The 18994-nt window shown below is 46.5% G+C and overlaps 1 protein-coding gene across 1 annotated transcript; it reads left to right on the forward strand.

The window, feature by feature from the left end:
- Nucleotides 1-12268: 12268 nt before the first annotated feature.
- lhx1a (LIM homeobox 1a) lies at nt 12269-18218 on the forward strand. Its single transcript, XM_029001074.1, has 5 exons — nt 12269-12843; nt 13396-13619; nt 14273-14550; nt 16017-16182; nt 16754-18218. The coding sequence occupies exons 1-5, from the start codon at nt 12614-12616 to the stop codon at nt 17131-17133; spliced, it is 1278 nt and encodes a 425-aa protein (XP_028856907.1). The 5' UTR covers nt 12269-12613; the 3' UTR covers nt 17134-18218.
- Nucleotides 18219-18994: the final 776 nt, after the last annotated feature.

The raw sequence follows: 18994 nt of genomic DNA on the forward strand, positions 1-18994 counted from the left end.
TTATCTCTCGTCGAGGAGGCTTTGTGTTATTAGTTATGCAAGGCGTGTGTCTCTTTATCTCCCCGAGCCATCTAGGTCAGACAGCCTTTCCCCAAAATCCCTCTCTCTCTCTCTGTCTCCCTCTCTCCCTCCCTCTCTCCCTCCCTCTCTCTCTCTGTATCTGCAGCGCTCAGCGGTGACTCGGCTAATCTCCGCGACTCAGGCTGTGTGATGCACGCTGGCCTCTCGCCGGCGCACAGATGCCCTCTGTCTGCGGGGCCACTTCCTGCGCAGGTGTGCCCTGGGGCTCAGTCGGCGCCTGGCAGGGCGCGGGGGCCACCGGGGGCGAGGCCGGGGGCCCGGCGCTCCGCGGCCCTCGCCCCGCGGCACCGGCAAGCTGGAGCGGCCGAGGCAGGGGGAAGAACAGATGCTCCTTTAAAACCTCCTTCTCCTCGTCTCCCCCTTTTCTCCTGCTGACTTGATCGAATTTTGATAGTTGTACTTTTCCTGTTGCGGGCACCTCTTAATCAATGTTAATTGGGGCCAATTAGCATATGTTAATTAATGATATTTACTTCAAATTAAAGGTATGAATGGTCCCAGAGGGTTTCCTGTTCATCTAATTAGAACCAATTAGCTGCAATTAACACGTGTAAATGAGATGCTATTGAGTCCAAAACAAACAGTGTGTAGCCTAGCCGATTCCCATGCAGTTTAACCTGTGCAGTATGTGTGTGTGTGTGTGTGTGTGTGTGTCAGCCACTCGTGCCACACACTCCTGTTGTAGTGCAGGGGGCTGGCTGGCAGCTCCGCTTGGTGAACGGAGGCCTTCGTTACCGTCAGAGACCCCTCACCCAAGCAATTATGGTGCGGCCAGCGCCGCGCCGCTCTTACGTTTTCTATGGGAAGCGGGTTATTTTGGGCACGTTCTTTGCGTTGCCGCGCAGTGACCCCGAATCCGGTGGAAAACTAGGGCAGACTACGAAGCGCGCGTTACCCCTTAAATGCTGCCACGACACCTCCAGACGCCCTGTCCCTGCACCGCATAGCTAAATAACGACAATGGAAAACAGTGTACAGTAGTGTATCGCATTTCCCGACCATTTCGTAAAATACCTCTAACAAATTATCACACCACTGTGCGGAGGTTAGCGGCATGGTTGCAAGGTCGAGTCCCGCCCTGTCTGTTCCGCGCCACTGCATCAATACACTGCATTCTGTGTATTTTTTTATTTTATGGATCCCTTGTTTTGTTGGTCATGCACTTCCTCACACCAACTCTACTGACCAAAGGTGTGAGTACGTGAGTGATGAGTGCAATAAGTAATAGGAATAAGTCGTCATGGAAGGTGAGTGTGAGTGATCAGAGTGAGCAGGACGTTCTGAACATTCATGGAACTATTTTATGGAGAATTCTTAAAAACCTCAAATGGTGTGGGTGAAACATACGTAAATCATGTGGTGTGATCTTCATTCCCCTGATCTTAACTGGCCTCACTAGCAGTATGTTTGGAGAGATGTCATAGACAACTTCTTCACCACCAAATGCGGAAAGATCGTTTGGAAGTGGGCATATTATCTGTATTCCTAACTAGTCAACATCTACACCTACAAGAAGTGGTTACTGACTGGACAACCGAGGGAGCATCATTTGGAAAAATGCTGTGCATGCCTCCACTTTTTGTTCCATTGTGGTGAATATTTACTGCAAACCAGCTTCCCTCTGCTTGTGCCAGCGACCGCATTTCCCACCAGAATCTTCATCTTTCCACTCGACACCACGACAGAATGCATTTCCTCAGCCTTTTACGCCGGTATTATGCATCCAGAGAAGTCAATCTGAATGCACTCAAGCCCTCCCGGGTTCAATTATGCCCTTGACACAGACCAGGTATCAATAAGCGCTCCAACGAGACAACTTTAACCCACCTGCCACGCTTCTCTCAAAAGGCTCAGATTATTTTATGAGATTTTTCCCCCTTTTCTGTTGAATAAATGGGGAAAAGCCGTTTGGAATCCCGGTTTGGAGCATGCGCTAATCTGAGTGTGCGGTTCTGGGGCCACACTGACAGAAATCCCCCCCAAGCATAGTCTGGTTGGGCTGCATAGTCTGCGGGTTTAACAGTGGGAACGGAGAGCGCGCCACGTACTTACCATTGTCACAATCGGGGGGGTTTCTGAGCTCGGAGTGGGGGGGTGAGGTGGGGGGGGGGGGGGGGGTGGAGAAGCCGCTTTGTTCCGTGATAAGAGAGAACGGAAATACACGCGCACAGGAAAAGCAACCCAGGGGCTGAACAAATCTGGGAGAAGCATTATGGGATGGTAAACACATCTGCCGTTAAGAGGCATCGGATTTGCTGTCTTCTTATTTCGGGGACGTGCCGCATTCGGAGTGGAACACAAAGGGCGCGGGATGGGGGCGGGGAGGGTTAGGGACGAGTGTCCCGTTGGGAATGAAACCCCGAGAGAATGAATGTGAGGCCAGGAGGAGAGTCAGGGAGGACGTGCCCAACACGGACCGCTCATAACCCCGGGGCCTTTGTTCCACCCCGGGGTCTGATCCTTCTGTTCCTTCCACCGCATCCAAACGTCCATCTGAGGGTCCGTCCTCCTCTTCCTACTCGAACGGACACTCACTTTTTGCAGTTTCTTCATAAAATAGGTTATTAGCAGTAAACAACATTTGAAATGCGGTGTCTGCAGTGTATCGATGTGCGGCCGAGGCAGTAAAGGTCACGGTAAAGATATTCATCAGACGGCCTCAAAAAAAAAAAAAAAAAAAATCAAAAACCACAGAAATTTCCAGAGATTATATATTTTTTTTCTCCGCCTTTATTGACATTTTCTTTACAGTCGTAGCAGAACGGCGAGGGAGGCACACATTAAATATTTGCACGAAGGCCCCTCAGTGATCCCGGAACAGTCAATTAGCGCCTGTGTCCACTGTACAATCGGCAATAAATGTCACAGAAATAAACCCGAGGACCTGAGGAATCTCGGGGAAGCTGTGTGTCACGTGACCGCAGTGGCATAATCTGCGCTTTGCTGAGTGTAAAAATGTGTACCAGTGTAAATCCAATAAGGCCCGTGCTAAATGTGTATAAGCTTTTTACTGAGGAAACATATCCAGTGGCCCTTTCACAGTTTTTATTTACTTGGTTTATCCCCTGTTTATTACTTTGTATGATTATATATATAAATGCACATTATGAATATATATAAATACTCCTTCAATCTCGTGATTAAAACACTTTAAAGGAAACAATGTTAACAGTGTTAACATCTGGTTTGGTTTCAAACCTGTACAATCTCATTTGTGATTTCCATTTGTACATTTACATTTACAGCATTTACCAGACGCCCTAATCCAGAGCGATTTACAATCAGTAGTGACAAGGACAGTCCCCCCTGGAGACACTCAGGGTTCAGTGTCTTGCTCAGGGACACAATGGTAGTAAGCTGGATTTGAACCTGTGTATTCTGGTTCATAGGCGAGTGTGTTACCCACTAGGCTACTTCCAACCGGTAAATTTACGGTAAAAGCCATATATACGGTAAAATACAACATTTCTGGAGACATTCTGGAGATTTCCTGTTATAGAAGTTTGCTTGTTGCTTACATAAACAGATTTCACAGCATTTGGGCGTATGTCCATGCATTAGTGGTACAAAAACTGAAATCTAAACTAAACTAAAAATCTGCTTCTCCGATTAAAAAAAAACATTTTGTAAATTTAATTAATAATACCTGTATGGTTATTTAGACACCATACCTATATCTGATTTTTGGGACACATTGAGAAAAAGGCTTATTATGTCGACCGTACAGATAGATAAACCCTATATAACATTGTTTTTTCACTCTCACATAGCTGTGTGTGTCTGTGTGTGAGTGTGTGTATGTGTGTGTGTGTAAAGCCCTCCTCAGATCCTCTCTTTTTGAAGCTTAAGTAAAGTGAACTCTCACCTATCCACACTGCTGCCGAGCAGAGATAAAAGTTTCTCCCCTTTCCTCTTTCTTCTCTTCCCTTTTTTTTAAACTGCGAATTACACGTGGAAGTCGATAACACCAACACAATCAGCTTTGACGCCGAGGATTGTGCTCAGGTGAATAGCGTGTCCCCTTTCGGGGCTGTCACCGAGAGACAAGCTAAACAGCGCACCTGTGGGTCCCTGGAGCACCTCTCACTCCGCCGGCAACGTGACCGCAGCCAGCCACGGATCTTATTAAGAGCTGCTCTGTCTCTCCCAGCACAGGGACGGAGAACGGGTCTTTACGCGGGGAGAGAAAGCGCACGACCCGTGGCGCTATTTTCACAAAAGGCCCCCCGCGTTTTTAAAACTTAAAACTGCATTCTCGCATCACACACACAAACACACACAACGCCGGCCGCCTTTATTACTCTACGTACGGTAGCAAGATACTGAAAAGAAATGTTGTGGCACAGAATTCTGTTTATTGTCATAGATGGGGTTTCAGTTTGCAAAGTTGAGAGTTTGTGCATCAAATGACGTTGAGTTTATACAGTCAAAGCTCTGCTTATGCATAAAATTAATAAACATTTTTTAAACAATGTCATATAAACGTTCTCCAGTAGAAATAAAAAGTGAAAGAAAATATTATAAACGATCACAAAATATTCCAACAAAGTCACAACAGAAATGGCATTAATCACAACATGTTTTGTAATAAGAAGTATTTCTTTAATATTGCTAAGCAGATTTCAAAAAGAAAGCATGAATCAGAATTAATAAATTAAGGAAAACTTTAATCTTCCGTCTTCCCAGCTTTTTGGCGTTTTTTTCCTGTTCCTCTTCTCGCATATTAACAACTTGTGAATGTGAGATACAGAGTATCTGAAACGCAACAAAGATCTTCTGTGTTTATGCTCCGAGAACTGGAATAATTCACGTTCGAATATATCTCTTATATGACGGCATTTAAGTGTTGTTTTTAGAGAAATTCCATTTCTCCTTGTTTAAAAGTTCCCTTTCCATCCAACTGGAGGCACAAGCCCTAATATGATTCATATTTTTTTATTTTATTATTATTACATCACATCGGTAAGTTAACTGCAGTTCACTGCAGCATTTTAGAATGTTTGGATGAACCTAAAACTAAAAAACTATACTGACATTTATTCATAATAAAAGAGTTTTGTAAATGATTACGATTCCTCCCCCTTCTTTCAACAAGGTCGTCAATTTTTATAACAAATGACTCCAAAAGAATCTCTAGTGAGTCATATCTGCCGAACAAACTCAAGGTCACAATGTCACCTCCATCGGGCAGTCCGGGCGCTTTTGAGGGGACCCCGGGAATGCTGGGAACACTTCCAGTGGCCTTCTCCTTCTACCTGTCCCTGAAGAAGGTATGTTCCACAGACACCACACGTAGAAACATGCATTCCGCCATCTGAGAGGGATCTGAGGCCGGAATGTTCTGTCGGGGACACGGGCCAACGCTGCCCGCTCTGCTGCTAAGAGAGTGTTGAGTAGTGGTGTTGTTCGGCTCGGTCATGTCACCACGTCTCACTCACACACACACAGCCAGACCAACCAGGTTTTGGGTCGTGAAAATCCAGCAAGACTTTCTAAACCTGTCTTCAGTCTCCAACCTGAAATAGTAAATGACATTTTTTCAACCGCTCCCGCCGCAGCTTGACAAACTCAGGCTGAAGGGACACTTCTGCCATCGGGACCTGCTAAAGTCCCACTTCCTGGGCCTGTGACTGACCACCAGCCAGCCTGGATTTGCAGCCTCCGGCCCCCTGCCCTCCCTGCCCACAACTCAAGGGTGTGAAGGTGCAGCCAGCATGCTTCACTGAAGACAATTCGGACCCCTCGTAAAATGCAGGGAGGTCGTGACCTCCTCACCTTTTCACCTGGACACCCTTCCTTTCCGACCCCCGGCCTGCTCCGAAGAGAAGACATCTCCCTCAACATCTCTGCTCTGGAGTCATCCCCTCGTTCCCGTCAGCTCTGCGTTCATTCCTTCACCTCGCCTGTGGACCTCACAGGTTCTCCCACCCTGACTCCGCCTCCCTCACTCTTCTGGCCTGCTTCCATGTCTGACTACAGGAGTAACTTTGCTGATTGTAGAACTTCAGTAGGTAGCCCCACCCAAGCATGTTTTCACCATACGCTCCGCCTAAATTTAGACATTTCTCATCATACCGTCCATCTATTCAGCGTAAAGGTATGAATCTCGGGATCAGTCGCTTCCTACTTTCTTGCTCCCATGTTATCGTGTCACAGTAAGAACGAGGTGGTGGGGGGGGGTGGGGGCTCCGCTCCCTCTTTCAGATTTCAGTCGGATCCGGCCGGGCCGAGGTCTGTGGTGGGCTTTGTCTCAGACCCATTGCCTCCACCTGAGCCGGGGGATTCTGCTAAGAGGCGGCCCTTTTGGCGCATTGTGTTCCCCCCCCGCGCCGATAATACTTTCCCCGGGAATAAATTGTCCCATTAAAACCAAATGTAGCCCCACGCGCGTTTAATAAATTGAAAATGCGCGTTTGAGTCCTCCGTAATTTGGACGGGAACCCGAGCACATTGCGGGGCTCGTGCGAAATATGATTATTTGCGGTGCATTATAATGTATGCTCTGGTTTTCATAGAACCCAACGGTGTCACCCCCCCCACCCCCACCCCGAAGAAATGTGTGCTTATTTATATGCAGTTATTCAGGTATGCAGTAAATTCCAATTACTTCTTTAGATTTCTATTTAACATGGGGGAAATATGACAGCGGGGAGAAGCAACTGTAAATCTCTTTAACCCTTTCGGCACACAGGAGCCGAAAACACAGCTTTCATTAAGAGTCGGGCTGCGGCGACGAAATTGTTTCACGGGAGAACATTTGTGTTAACATTTCCTACACTTATCTGCCGTGTTGGTGTGTGGATTTGTGTGTGTCGACACAGTGCATTGTGCGGCGGGGTGTGCAGATGCGGAGGGGGACATTTTGAAAAATGTTCATTTACTAGTGATGAACGTGTTGGAGACTGAAGACAGGTTGAGAAAGTCTTGCTGGATTTTTATTCGTTAAAACCTGGTTGGTCTGGCTGTGTGTGATCCGACTTAAACTTGGATCATAATTTTCTTTTTCAAAATTGAGGACATTTTGTAAAAACTGGCCTGTCTGGCAGCGTGTGTGTCAGGATTGGAAAAAGGACAATTCATTTAAATGTATTATTATTATTTTTTTTTTTTGTATAATTGAGGACATTCTGATGATCATCACTTGAATGGCTATTTTTAAAAAATTACTCAAGATAGAAGCATCAGATTTAGAGATTAGTTTGAGAAAAGTCTTGTTACATACAGATTGTGACCTGTCTGTGTCCTGTCCTACATGTCCTACATGTGCGTGTCCATGTCCCTGTACGTGTGCATGTCCGTGTGCGTGTCCCTGTGCGTGTCCATGCCTCTATTGGTGTGTGCGTGTCCATGTCCCTGTGCGTGTGCATGTCCGTGTGCGTGTCCCTGTGCGTGTCCATGCCTCTATACATGTGTGCGTGTCCATGTCCCTGTGCGTGTGCATGTCCGTGTGCGTGTCCCTGTGCGTGTCCATGCCTCTATTGGTGTGTGCGTGTCCATGTCCCTGTGCGTGTGCATGTCCGTGTGCGTGTCCCTGTGCGTGTCCATGCCTCTATACATGTGTGCGTGTCCATGTCCCTGTGCGTGTGCATGTCCGTGTGCGTGTCCCTGTGCGTGTGTGCGTGTCCCTGTGCGTGTGCATGTCCGTGTGCGTGTCCGTGTGCGTGATCTGAAGGGGACCCGCGCCGGGCGGCTCCCACCGGCCCTAAATCCCGGCTGCTCTCCCCTCCGAGCACCCGCTGACGCGAGGCATGCCGGGGCGCCCGCGTTTTGCCTATGCATTAGCCATCCATTTCCTCCGGCTGACACCTCTCCAACATAAAAGCGCGCTGCGGACGTAAAATATCTCTCTCCGGGCGAAAATAAAGCTTTGTCTGCCCCCCCCCACCCTGATCTATAGGATATAAAATAAAGCCACGGCTTTCATGGCGGTGTTACCTTATGCACGCCTTGCTGTATTTTATATATATATATATATATTATTTTATTTTATTTTATTTTATTTATTTTTGCGAACACAAAAAGCCAATGAAGATGAATGAGGGCGGATTGCTCGGGGCCCGAGTCTCGTGATCCGTTCGGATCAGCCCGTTTTACGCTGTAAGGCTCTTATTGATCAGTGTCAATAACCACATTACCACAAAACCACCAAAAAAATAATAAGAAGAAGAAGAAGAAGAAAGAAAACGCAGTCTACCCAGCATGCCAGGATCCCGGGAAATTCTTATTGTTGGTGTTACTTTTAGACCGTTTTGTGGTGTGTTAATTTCGAGAACAGACGTTATGAAATTACCTAATTACGTCAAGATTTTTAAAAAATATATATTTTATTCTATATATTATTCTGAATGGTAATATTTAGCCGTTACGTGCCGCCATCCCCCGGAGCCGCGATAAGCGGCCATCACCGGACATGATGTTACGATCATTAGTGATCCCGGATCCATTCGTCTCAACTGGAGCAAGCGAGCGGCCGCGTCACAGAAGTGGTCTGATTAATGAGCTCCATTTCGGGGAGGCTCCTCGAGGATTTCCGGGGAGATGCGGCAGAGATGCGTGCCGGACGGACCGGAGCCCCAACATATTCGTTTCGAGTGTGGCCGGTTACGTCAAGTCGCCATCCCGTCTCCAGACGGGCCGGGTGGGTATCGCCAGCAAACGCGCGTTGGTGAAGATTCGCCCCCTAGTGTCACCACCAGCCAATAAACCTAAAGGCCCGTTATGCAGAAACGAGCTGAGAAAAAAAAAACGCAGGCAGGTGTAATCTCGCGAGATGAAGCCCGTATCCGGTCCAGAGAGGTTAATCCCGACAGGCCGCCATAATCTATGCGGGGTGGTTTAGGGGCAGGAATCTATACGCGCCATCGGATTCTCTGCAGGAGAGCAGGGAGTCAGGAAAATGTTTGTGCTGCTCGGAGGACAGGGACACAGGAGAAGGGTGGACACCTTTTTCATATATACGAAACACACACACACACACACACATGCATACATATATACCAGCTAAGATATACATATATATACACACACACACATACATACACACGTATGTATGTGTATATATACACATACATATATATTCATTCACGTGTGGCTTGTTTTCTCCAGGTTGACCCGGAAGTGCTCTGTTGCGGTTGGATAGAGCTCTCAATGCTCTGCCATCACCAGGACTCTGGTAAACTCAACAACACTACACTTCCAGCCTTATGCACCTGATCTTTGCACGTCTCAACTCATTTTGCACGTCTCTGCTCTTTTTGCACGTTCCTGCACATTTTGAACCTGTTTGTCTTGTCTTGTGTGTCCTGTTTGAAATATCCAACATGTCCACTCACAAGCATCCTACATGATGTTGTCCAGTTCAACCTCTTCATTGTACAGAAAAGTTCTACGTTTCTTCTATAGAGATAACCTGTACAGTATTTAAGCTTTAGTTTTAGTTAGTATAGTTTAGTTTAATGTGCATATACATCTATATTTTACTTTAATGATGGGGGGGGGGCTGTATACAGCGTAAACTGTTGTACTGACAATAAACCAATCTTGAATCTTGAATCGCAGTATAAAGTGTCACAAGGGGCGACGCCTCTCTTAGGTCCGCACTGAGAAAAATGAGGACATCAGGCCGAAAAAAAAAAAAGGTCCACAGGTCGTCTGTCGTCTGCTTACTGCTGGTAAGTCTCTGCTTTTCCTGGTTCGTTGGAAAGATCTGGAACGAGGGGAGTGCGCGCGCAGTAATTAGGCGATGGCGGGAAACCGGCCGCCTGCGTCACCAGAGTCATTTCAACGTCTCGGCGTGTTTAAATTCCACGAGACAGAGCGCGCGGCGGTGGACACGCGTGGAGTGTGACAGGACATTGCGGAGGAGCAGAAGGATTCTTATTGGGGTTTTTTTTAATTATCAAACTATTTTGGATTTGTTGAGAGCTAAATATAAATTATTTACTGTTGTAATTATCAATGTATGAATTATTATCACCATGCACAGACCACCCATTAGCAACGATCATAAATAGCATCATACTTAACTACTTTGCTATAATCGACTACATTTTCTTTAAAAAAAAATAAGAAGAACCCTATGTTTGAATGATAGATGTACAAGAACGTTATAACGATAAAGAGCAGAGTTGGAAATGCGCAGCTCTGATTGGCCGGAGGAAATGAACGACGTGACGGCGAGGAACTCAGACCACAGCAAAATGTTATTGTTATAATTATTTTTTTGTATTTTATTTTATTCTTTTCAAAACTTTCGCCGCGTCCCACCGACACGGGGTGCGCGTTGGGAGGAGGAAGAGGAGGAGGAGGGTTCGGCGGATTTTTCGATCGATGGCTCCCTCTAGCCTGGTCCCTCCTCTCCAACACCGTTACAAACTGGGAAAGATGTCGGGAATTCCTGCTAAATTTCAGCAAATGTCAATTTGTACAATCTGTTGTATCTGAAGTAATAAACTAATATAACAATAACAGCATGCTATAGTTAATGTTGATTAATATATAAACTAAATTATAAAATATAAAATATAAAATAAAATATGTATAAACATGAACTATTTAGCTTTATGTGATGATTTCGAGAGATTACTTTTGTGCAGCGTAGTTTTATACTTATTGCCCCCCTCCCAACATCGAATGTGAGAAAACTAGACGCTGAATAAAAGCAAATAAATGAAAGCAAACACACACACACACACACACACAGGTTCCCCAAACAGACAGAAGAACGAATCTGGGAGGGGATTAACCAAACGACGGCCGCACACGCGTTGTGGAGGACCCGCTCCTCCCATACTCACCCAAACACACACACACACACACACACACACACTTACACCCAAACACACACACACACAGAATACAAAGAGTGTGTGTCTAGCCGTCAGTTCACAGCATCACACCCGCTATTTCTCTCTCGCTCTCTCTCTCTCTCTCTCTCTCTCTCTGTATAATTGGGTGATGAGGGTGATGATGTAAGAACAGGAGACACCCACTCAGGTAAACCTGGGTTAGGAGAGAAAAAGTGAGAAAATGGTGCACCCGTCCTCACTCCCCACATACAGAATAAACGTTGACAAAAAACTGAAATAAATCTGCAGGTTCTCCAAAAAGCCAATTTAATCGGACCATTCTGCGCAAATCCTATCAGAATAAAATACATTAAAACGTAAAATAATCAAACGGGCCGGTAGTTCACGCGTCTCGATTTATTTTATTCGTTTTGGATTTTTTTTTTTATTTATTCCCCCCCCTGCGACTCCCCGCCTTGTTTTTTGAACCCATTAAACGCGCGCGCGCGACGCGCCTAATTAACCAGCGCGAGGTGCGCGGCCCCGACCGAGTCGGCGGGAACCTGTCAACTTTAGAGCCTCCCCGTCTTTCACCTTCACCCCCACCCACCGACAAAAGGACTTCGGGAGGAGGAAAAGTTATTAATGCGATTTCAATTCAAATGTAAATTCACGCGCGGGTGAAGAAGACAACAGACACACAATATATATCAAATATATATATATATGCATATTTTATATCATAAATGTTAGCAAATACAAATGTTTTTTTTTTCTTAATAAAAGTATTTTTTTTTATTATAAGATGTTTACTCGTCGGTAGTATTTCCCGCGGAACCGTCTCTCGCGCGCGCAACGAAAGTTCGGACGTCGCGAAAAGCGACACGCCGAGCGCCGGAAGCGGCGTGAACCGCGCGGACGCCGGCAGGTACTAACGCGTTATGACGCCTCGTAACGCGGGGAGGAAGGGGAAGGGATGGATGGCGGGAAAGAAATATCTATATATAAAAAAAATAACAAAGAGAAAGACAGATTATGAACTGGAGGAGGTCGGGATATCTACCTCGTCGCGTGCGCTCCCCGCGTCCGCGCTCCCGCGTCCCCGCGCGCGCGCGCGCGCTCCCTCTCCGCGCGCTAACGAACACGCGGACGCTTTCTGCACATTTTTGCACAATTGCGTTCCCCTGTTTCCCTATAAATAGCACGCAGTGCGCCGCCGGAGATGGTTTTTTTTTTCCTGAGGTGGGGGGGGGGGCTGTTTTGAGGGGTACGGGGGGGGGGGCGGCTAACGGTTCGCGCGGACGCGAGAGGCGCGCGATTGGCCTCGGCGCGCCGTGACGTCACGGCGCTCTGAATAAGGCTCGCCGGCGAGCTTTGAAGAGCATGCACAGTACCGGAGGCTGAGCGCGGAGAGATGCCACGCGAGCCCCGACGCCACTGACCCCCGTGGACGAGCTCGAGCGTGGATACGGAGCGCGGGGGGCGGGGCGGCCCGAGCCTCGGAGGCTCCTAACTCCCTCTTTCTTTGGCGGATTTTTTTCTTCTTCTTTTATTATTATTATTGGCGCGGAAGAGGATACAGATGTTCCCCCAGCTGAGGAACCTGCGATGATCCGATCACCCTGATTCTGGACCTTTACAGAGAACCGCGCGCGGCCGGGAGACCCCCACTTTCTCTCCCTCTCTCTCTCTCTCTCTCCCTCTCTCGCTCTCTCTCGCTCCCCCCATCTTCGCGACGGGCTTGAATGAGCAGATACCCACGGTGCGCAGACAACGCTCGAGTCGTGGGGGCGCCGCCAAAGACCATGGTGCACTGCGCGGGCTGCGAGAGGCCCATCCTGGACCGGTTCCTGCTCAACGTGCTGGACCGCGCCTGGCACGTCAAGTGCGTGCAGTGCTGCGAGTGTAAATGCAACCTGACGGAGAAGTGCTTCTCGCGGGAGGGGAAGCTGTACTGCAAGAACGACTTCTTCAGGTGAGGACGCCGATAATTAAACGCTCCTTCATTTCGATTGTCATGCTAAAGCGCGCCGAACGGAGGAAATGGCACCCCGACACACACACACCCAACACACGCACGCACGCCGGCCCGGTGTGTCCGAGCGCGAGTGGGGAGACGTGATAAGTGGATTTGAATAATAAACCAATTTCGGGGAGGAAACACGCGGACGGTGCGAGCAGCGACACACACACTTCACACACACACACACACACACCTCAAGAAAAGCTTCATAGGCGGGCCTGGCGTTTGTTTATTGTAACCTCATGCGTATTACACAGGCCATATAACTGTAATCACGTGACCTCCCACAATCCTAAAAAAAATCACGTAGGTACCAATTATAAAATCATATAAACCAAATAAAAATCATTCTAAATTCTTCATTGTAAAAGGTTGGTTCTGTTTTATTTAATGAAGACACGGAATTCGGTTGTTTCTCTCATTGCGCCCACGCAGCAGGAACGGTTATAAATCCCGACTTTTATCAGGATTCGTATTAAAATCGGCCACGTCGTTTCTCCGCAGGCGCTTCGGCACCAAGTGCGCCGGCTGCTCCCAGGGCATCTCGCCCAGCGACCTGGTCCGCCGGGCGCGCAGCAAAGTGTTCCACCTCAACTGCTTCACCTGCATGATGTGCAACAAGCAGCTGTCCACGGGCGAGGAGCTCTACATCATCGACGAGAACAAGTTCGTGTGCAAGGAGGACTACCTGAGCAGCGCGAACGGCAAGGACGCGAGCGTCTTCTCAGGTGAGAGCTCTCGCGAGAGGTCCCGGCCGCGAGATATCGAGTCGGTGTGTGTGTGTGTGTGTGATTTTTTTTTTTTTTTACCTGTAGTGCCTCAAGTGAAACCGAAAGACAGATTTTTTTTTTTTAATTATTAAATCAAATAAAATATTCGCTCATTTTATCAACGTCAGGTGATAATTTTTTCACAGCTATTTTATAACGGCCAACACTCAAATCAAATCTCACTTTGGTATAAATATAAACCGAAGGCAGTGTATATAAAATTATTATATAATAAAATATATATTTTTTTTGTTATTATCATTATTATTCAATTAAGTGCGTTTATAAATTATGAATTGGTAGGTGTGTTTGACGCCACGTTCCTTTAAAAAATCGTGTCTTGTTTTTATCCCGATGATCTGGAAATGGAATAATATTTAATAAATATCAATGCATGGATTTATTAGAAATTTCAGGCTGCGGCAACAGGAGGAGGTTCCTCTGAGCCCTCAGAGAAAAACAATTATCAATATTTTTTATGCGTCGTGGTATTAACGTCCAGCTATTCAGATTTAACACGTACATAAAACACACGTAGTACTCTGCATTTGATGCGATTATTAAATTGTCAAGAATGCTCCTCATGTTCGATGATAATTGTCCGGTTGCAGTGACAGCCTGCAGCGACCCCAGCCTGTCCCCGGACTCGCAGGACCAGCTGCAGGACGACGTGAAGGACTCGGAGATCGCCAACCTGTCCGACAAGGAGACGGTGAACAACGAGAACGACGACCAGAACCTGGGGGGCAAGCGGCGGGGACCGCGGACCACCATCAAAGCCAAGCAGCTGGAGACGCTGAAAGCCGCGTTCGCGGCCACGCCCAAACCCACGAGGCACATCAGGGAGCAGCTGGCGCAGGAGACCGGCCTCAACATGCGGGTCATCCAGGTAATAATAATCAGAAAATAATACTGGAATGAAAAACAAATATACACACAGCGATAGAACGTTATATTCTATTATATTATTGTTATATTATTATATATTATACATTTTTATTGATACAGAGAAATAACTAACAACACTGTGTGTGTTCCTTATATATTTTTTATTTTTAAAAAATACATCGGTAATAACCTGTAGAGGAAAAAAAATCATATATGTAAAATAGAATAAAAAAACAGGGATGAAAGGTCGAGAAACGTTGCGTGGGGTGAAAAACCCGCCTTTATCCCATTCTCCCGTCTATATTCCAGTCCTTCCGAGCGCCAGAGACGCGGCGGGAAGGTCGAGACACGTTGCGTGGGGTGAAAAACCCGTCTATATTCCCGTGTCCCGTCCTCCCGAGCGCCAGAGACGCGGCGTGGGGTGGTAAACCCGTCTATATTCCCGTGTCCCGTCCTCCCGAGCGCCAGAGACGCGGCGTGGGGTGGTAAACCCGTCTATATTCCCGTGTCCCGTCCTACCGAGCTCCGGAGACTGTGCGTGGGGTGGTAAACCCGTCTATATTCCCGTGTCCCGTCCTCCCGAGCGCCAGAGTCGCGGCGTGGGGTGGAAAACCCGCCTATATTTCCGTGTCCCGTCCTCCCGAGCGCCGGAGACTGTGCGTGGGGTGGTAAACCCGCCTATATTCCCGTGTCCCGTCCTACCGAGCGCCGGAGACGGTGCGTGGGGTGGTAAACCCGCCTACATTCCCGTGTCCCGTCCTACCGAGCGCCGGAGACGGTGCGTGGGGTTGAAAACCCGCCTATATTCCCCTTGTCCCGGTGCGTGGGGTGCGACGGTGCGTGGGGTGGAAAACCCGCCTACATTCCCGTGTCCCGTCCTACCGAGCGCCGGAGACGCGGCCGCTGACGTGGACGCGCTTGGCCGCGGCCGCGCCGACCGCTGCCAGCTGGCGGGGGTCTTGGCACCGAGGCGCCATCACGTTTTGCGACCACATTTAAGCCACGCTGTGACCGACCCAGGTCAAGTGGAAACAGAAATCTGTCTTGTCCACTCCCCGTTGTTCCCAACGCGTCACCAGCGCGTTATTATTCGTATTTTTTATTACTCTTATTATTGGAGATACACCGCTTTAAAGAAAAATAAAGCCAGAACACAAACTAAGCGAATTCGTTTCATGACAGATGATTATGATTAATTGGAATAATTGCTGATGATCTGGAGTTATTAGCTGGAGATTGGCGGTCCAGTTCGTTAAAGTTCGGTTAGATCCGCGGCGCGCACTGCTCGCCGTCGTTTTTCCGTTTAATAGAAAAAAATAATAATAATAATAACGAAAAATTTACAGGTTATTAATCTTATTCCAGTATCCGGTGAGAAAATCCCATCATCGTCATCATCAATATTTAACGAGCGATTGTAAAACTTTGTTTTGGACACATAAAATAAAATATGATTTTTTTTGTCAGGTCTGGTTCCAGAACCGGCGGTCCAAAGAACGGCGGATGAAGCAGCTGAGCGCGCTGGGCGCGCGGAGACACGCCTTCTTCCGGAGCCCGCGGAGGATGAGGACCCTCGTGGACCGCCTCGAACCCGGGGAGCTCATTCCGAACGGCCCGTTCTCGTACTACGGAGGTGAGGAGCCCCGTTATTTTATCCGCATGAATAGGGGGAAGGGGGAAAAAATTCTATACATATGGAATATGTTATTCTAGTTCATTTGCATTAACATGCAGACCATTTATTTAATTGGGGTCAATAGGTCAGAGGGGCTTCCATCTTAAAAATCGAAAATGTTTCATAACCAAGAGTATTTATTTCCACCTTAATTCAAAAATCATAAAATAAAAAATACTTTTATCTAATAAAAAATTATGCTTGTACATTTTTTATGAAAAAAGATATTATTTAAAGATATTATGTTTTTTATGCTTAATGTTAACATTTTTTAACAATGAAACAATATATTTATATATAAATATGTATATATATATGTATGTATGGATGTATGTGTATTTATATATATATATATGTATATATATATTTTTTTTGCATTTGCTGTCCCTCCATCCCCTGAAAACCATGAATTATGAAATTAGTCCTGAAAAAAAAACAGCTTAGTTCTCCCACCCAGCAGTGATTGTGATTTCCGTGTCACCGAAGCCCTTCTTCTCACCCAGACCGTGGTTTTCTTGTCGATCCGCAGATTACCAGAGCGAGTACTACGGTCCCGGCGGGAACTACGACTTCTTCCCCCAAGGACCCCCATCCTCACAGGCCCAGACCCCAGTGGACCTTCCCTTCGTGCCGTCCTCCGGACCCACGGGCACCCCCCTCGGGGGCATGGACCATCCAATCCCGGGCCACCACCCGTCCAGTGAAGTACAGCGCTTTTCAGACATCATGTCCCACCACCCGGGGGACTCGCCCAGCCCGGAGCCCGGGATCCCAGGGCCCCTGCACAGCATGTCGTCCGACGTGTTCGGCCCCAGCCCGTCCTTTACCTCTCTGTCACTCAACGGAAGTGGATACAGCAACCACCTGTCACACCCCCCCTCAGAAATGAACGAAGGCACCGTTTGGTAGCTCCCAAAAACTGGACGGCTGGGCAGAGGGCACCTCACTGGAAATGTTCTGAAGGGGAGGGCATGACGGCAACCTCTTCTCCTTCGTTCTTTGTTTTTTTTTTTTTTGTTGTTTTTTTCTTTATGGGTTCCACCTCGGTGAGGACACGTTACCCGATCATAAAGATTTATCTCAAAGTCGTTCCCTGCGTTCCGTTCGCTTACTTTTGCAACCGAAGCAAGGACTCCACCTCTCAATGGACTGATTGTGACTGTTGACCTGGGCATGTTCTGTCTGTTGCTGTTAAGAAAAAGAAAAGAAAAAAAAAAAAAAAAAAAAAAAACCTGACACAAGGCTTAGCACAGCAACGCCCTCCTCAGAAAACACTTTACAGGAAAAAAAAAAAACGAAAGGAAAGACAAAAAAAAAAAAAAACATCACCTTTAGCTTCTGTCACAAACACAACAGCTTTACCTTGAAACGCCTAAGATGGTTGGTCTAGTGCTTATCTGCAATGTAGACTCCAGGAAGGAGGAGACTCGTGTATTTATCTGAATATTCCTCAGACCTCTATGCCTTCAAAGGCTCTGCCATACTGACACTTAAACAACACTTTTATCTCTCTTTTTTTTTTTTTTTGTCGCTTAATATGTTTCTGGACATTTGTTCGAGAATTTCACCAAATCTGACTAAGTTGGCCTTCAAAAGGCAAAGAAAAAAAATGTGCGGAGTGCGAACCCTTTATTTAATGGAAGAGAACTTGAAATGTTGTCTAATGAAGTCTACCTTCTAAAAGTATCTCGGCGAGGGTCTGCTGAAACGGACTTTAGAACAGTCAACTGTTTACGTAATATATTTAATTCAGGAGTTCAACAGGAAAAAAAAAGAATAAAGTATCAACCATGTTTTAGAACCTCTTGATCCAGATAAAAATGTTCCAAGCAACCAACCAAACTTTTGTATTGATTTTATTTATATTGTATGAAGAAAGAAAGAAAGTAAAAAAAAATAATAATAACACACACACACACACACACACACACACGTTTGCTGGGGTTGTGGTTCACTGTGCTAGTTTGTACAAGATGTTGTTTACAAAAAAAAAATAAAAAAATAAAAATAAAAAAAATTCAAGTAAGTAGACAGTTGCCAAATAAAACATAGCACAAATACTGTAAAAGTGCTTTGCACCATTATCTGCAGAACGTGTTGAGACAAAGTGTAAGTGTTTAAAAAAATGACGAGAAGTATTGACTTCTTAATTTTTTTAGTCTGCTACGAGAAACAAAAAAAAAACGTTCACAAAATTATTAATATAACATACTTAGACCTACAAGTTTTATTTTTGTGTCTTTAAAGGAGAATCCAAACTATTAAAATTGATGGTCGAATATGCGGCGAGCAGCTGCTACTTTCTTTAAATATGAATCCCTCATGGTATGTCTTTTATTGTCATTATAAACCTAAGCTTATGTGACCTCCAGTGCATATTAGACCATTCACTGTATAAATACGACATGTTTAACAAATTTGTGAGTTTTTAATAAAATTAGAAAATATAACGTTTGGATTAGAAACGTCTTTAATGCAGATGTGCATGCATGGCGCACCCACATCAGCTCCGGGCTGCTCGGTCTCCCCAGCACGCGGATAGGAGATCTGGATCCAACACCTTTCGACAAAAATTCCCACAATACATGCAGAGGAGTGCGGCGGTGACGGCGGCAACCCAGACGAGAAACACACACACATACACACACACACACACCTTCTGAACATGAAGCTCAAACCGTGCCTCCTCACTGCCTCAGATGACGAGACCTTTCGCTCGTTTCCATTCATTCTCCACGTTGGCAAAGAACATTTTGCTGGGTTTCATTTA

This window comes from Denticeps clupeoides, chromosome 13, assembly GCF_900700375.1.
Source record: "Denticeps clupeoides chromosome 13, fDenClu1.1, whole genome shotgun sequence".
NCBI lineage: Eukaryota > Metazoa > Chordata > Actinopteri > Clupeiformes > Denticipitidae > Denticeps > Denticeps clupeoides.